This window comes from Arachis ipaensis, chromosome B10 (assembly GCF_000816755.2).
Source record: "Arachis ipaensis cultivar K30076 chromosome B10, Araip1.1, whole genome shotgun sequence".
In the NCBI taxonomy this organism is placed as follows: domain Eukaryota; kingdom Viridiplantae; phylum Streptophyta; class Magnoliopsida; order Fabales; family Fabaceae; genus Arachis; species Arachis ipaensis.
This window is the reverse complement of record NC_029794.2, coordinates 467,843-470,966: the sequence shown is the minus strand read 5'-3', so window position 1 is coordinate 470,966 and position 3,124 is coordinate 467,843. Positions and strand designations below refer to the sequence as shown.

Below are 3,124 nucleotides of genomic sequence, written 5' to 3'. Positions count from 1 at the left end.
TTGAAGTTAATTCCTCTTATGTTCATATGATTTGGAATAAAAAGGTTGCTTGGTGTTATGTGAATGCTTGTCGGTTTCTTTCTTTTTTGTTGGGGTTATGTTTTTTTGTTATTTTCAATGTGAACAATGTAATTCAGAATCTATTTTTTTTCACATGAATTATTATTATTGTGTGTAGGATTATATTACATTACACCTTGTTGAAAGTGCAAGAACTTGTGACAATAATAGATGGGGTTTCTGGAGCTCTTTAGTGTTGCTTCCTTTCCAGTGATCAAAGTCTTGCTTGTTACTGCAATTGGTTTGTTTCTTGCAGTGGATCAGATTAGTATTCTTGGAGAAGATTCAAGGAAGAAAGTCAATCATGTAAGCTTTTATTAATTTGTTTCTGTGTAACTTGCTAATCCTAAAATATGATTTATGATAGCCAACTTTAATTACTTGTAGCATTGATCTTATTTTTCTGTGACAGCTTGTATTTTATGTGTTCAATCCTTCATTGGTTGGTAGCAGTTTGGCCAAAACAATTACTTTGGAGAGTTTTCTATTAGTGTGAGTATTGTTTTGTGATCATAACTAATTAGAGGATTATTATTATTATTATTGGTTTGTTGAATTGAATTTGACATATTTGGTTGTGTGAATTAGGTGGTTCATGCCAATCAACATTCTTGCTACATTCATATTAGGATCAGGATTAGGATGGATTGTGATTAAGATCACAAGGCCTCCAAAACACATTGAAGGTCTAATAGTAGGTTGCTGTTCTGCAGGTACATACATACATACATACATACATATGATGCTTTCACTAAGGCACCCTTTTTGGCTAGTAAGTCTTTTAGTTCAAAAATTAAGTAAATTGGGAAAATTTCATTGCAAGACAGAGAAATTATGCATGTTTTTGTATCTATCTCTTCCTCTAAACAAATTTCTGTGTCACAATATCTTTGTATTTCTATGCTGAGATAGTTATCATGGCATATTTGAGAAATCTTAGATAACCAAAATGGAAATATTGTTAGATAATGTCTATAATCATATTAGAGCTCATATGTTTCTGTTAATTTGTACAAAGTTGTTCAGATTCTTCAACAGAATATGTAATTCTAGGAAACAATGTTACTTCAATGTAACATGAGACTGGTGTCAAAGATTTTTACACATGAAAACTTTGGAATGTGTCATTTCTGTGATTTTGTTTATCTTACTTAAGCTTCAAACTTCATGTATTCATTCATTCATCATAATGTGAAACAGGAAACTTGGGAAACTTGCTGGTAATTATTATTCCAGCCACATGTAAAGAAAAAGGAAGTCCTTTTGGAGATCCTGATCTCTGCTATCAATATGGAATGGCTTATGCTACACTTTCTATGGCGGTATGTAACTGTCGTTTTATCTGTATGATTCTCGAAATAAACATTGTGTTCTGTTCTGAAATAGTTCAATACTTGTTGGTGAATCTATTCTAGAATGAAAGAATGAATGAAGAAAACAAAGGGGTTAATTTGTTCTAATTTTGATTATTACTACTCATTGGGGAACCTTAGATTGGAGCAGTTTTCTTATGGTCTTATGTTTACAACATAATAAGAATTTCATCAAGTAGACTCCAAAAAGAAGGCACCAACAAAGTGAAGGCTTCAGGGGAAATATCTCACTCAGAAACTCTTAATCCTGCAAAAGACACATTGGATGATGCATACACCATTCTGCTTCCAACCCCAGAATCTCAGGAAAAACTCAAGGTTGCCACAAAAAAAACATTGTATATATTCATGAGTTTAATTTAGATAAGCAAGTTTTGTTAATTTTCACCACACAATAATATTTTGGTGTCATTTCTCCAGATTTCAATGTCAAAAAGAATTAAGAACCAAGTGGAGAAGATTGTTAGCAATGTCAATTGGAAATCCATGTTTGCACCATCAACCATTGGAGCAGTATGACACTTTATTCTCTCTTAAAATTCATATTTTGTATGCATTTTTGTAATATAGGCTGCACTAGTACCTTAGTTTTGTCTGCAAATGATGAGTGCATAAAGTTAGTCTCACATCGAAGAAAACAATAAAAAATGAAAAATTTATAAGATGAGAAACCCATTAAATTGTATGGATTTCTAAACAAAGGTATTATATATTTTGTTTTGTTTTTCTCTTTTTCCATCATAGATTTGTGGCTTTATGATTGGTGTAATTCCCCAATTAAGAAATGTATTGATTGGAAGTGATGCTCCACTTCGTGTGGTTGAAGACTCTGCATCCATGTTGGGGTATGCCTCTCAAAACTTGCTCATCACGATTTTAAATTATAAGTCTATGTTTAAAATAAGAGTGAATACCTCACCCGACCCTGACAATTATCTCGAAAAGACAAGGCCCCAAAAAAAAAGCACTTAATCCAGTCATTGGTATTTTTTTTTGGACTGATTAGCCCCTGTGACAAAAAAAATAACATTGACTTTTTTTTGGTACAGGGATCTCGTTGTTCTTTCGAAGTAATTATCAAGGATCGAGTTTGATTTTTTTTTTTGTCAAGAGCCTCGTTGTCTTTCGAGATAATTGTCAGGGCTGTTTTGAGTTTTTCTCTTAAAATGATATACATACCATTTTTTATAAAGCACTTTAATATTGTTTGATCCACCTTACATAACTAAAAGGAAAAAAGTAACTTTCTTACATGTTTTTGCATGTTCCAAAAGTTCAAAGAATAACTAAACAGCTACTTTAGTTTTTATATAAATGTATTATGTATGTAACCCTTAAATAGAGGTGAACTTTAACTAATGCATGCACTTTCTATTTTCTTAATTATATGTTGTCTAAGTAATTTTATGCCATTATTTTGTCTCTGGATTCTAAAGAATACAACTGATTTTCAATTTTTCAGTGATGCAGCTATTCCAACCGTCACACTTATAATGGGTGCAAACCTACTCAGAGGTACACTATGAAAAATTGAAAATGTTATTAATTATAGGAATTTAATTAAAAGTGTTTAGTTATAAGAAATTGATTGAAAATTGTCGTGAAATTATAAAAATCTCTCTAAGGAACTAAATCTACATTTTATCATTATTTTTTAACCACTATACCGATTTTTTGAACAAAAATTGTTT

The 3,124-nt window shown here is 31.2% G+C and overlaps 2 protein-coding genes across 2 annotated transcripts in view; one reads left to right on the top strand and one right to left on the bottom strand.

Annotated features, from left to right (window-relative positions):
• LOC107619863 (diacylglycerol O-acyltransferase 2D-like) overlaps window positions 1-3,124 on the bottom strand; it is a 24,059-nt gene that overhangs the window by 11,263 nt on the left and 9,672 nt on the right. The gene's annotated exons all lie outside the window — the stretch shown is intronic.
• The window catches only part of LOC107622634 (protein PIN-LIKES 3), a 4,399-nt gene continuing 1,294 nt past the window's right edge, over window positions 20-3,124 (top strand). Inside the window, exons 1-8 of the mRNA XM_016324613.2 lie at window positions 20-366; window positions 473-552; window positions 649-773; window positions 1,261-1,382; window positions 1,554-1,751; window positions 1,854-1,946; window positions 2,178-2,278; window positions 2,896-2,948. Coding sequence (XP_016180099.1) covers window positions 232-366; window positions 473-552; window positions 649-773; window positions 1,261-1,382; window positions 1,554-1,751; window positions 1,854-1,946; window positions 2,178-2,278; window positions 2,896-2,948 — 907 coding nt within the window. The 5' untranslated portion in view covers window positions 20-231. The remainder of the gene's footprint in view (window positions 367-472; window positions 553-648; window positions 774-1,260; window positions 1,383-1,553; window positions 1,752-1,853; window positions 1,947-2,177; window positions 2,279-2,895; window positions 2,949-3,124) is intronic.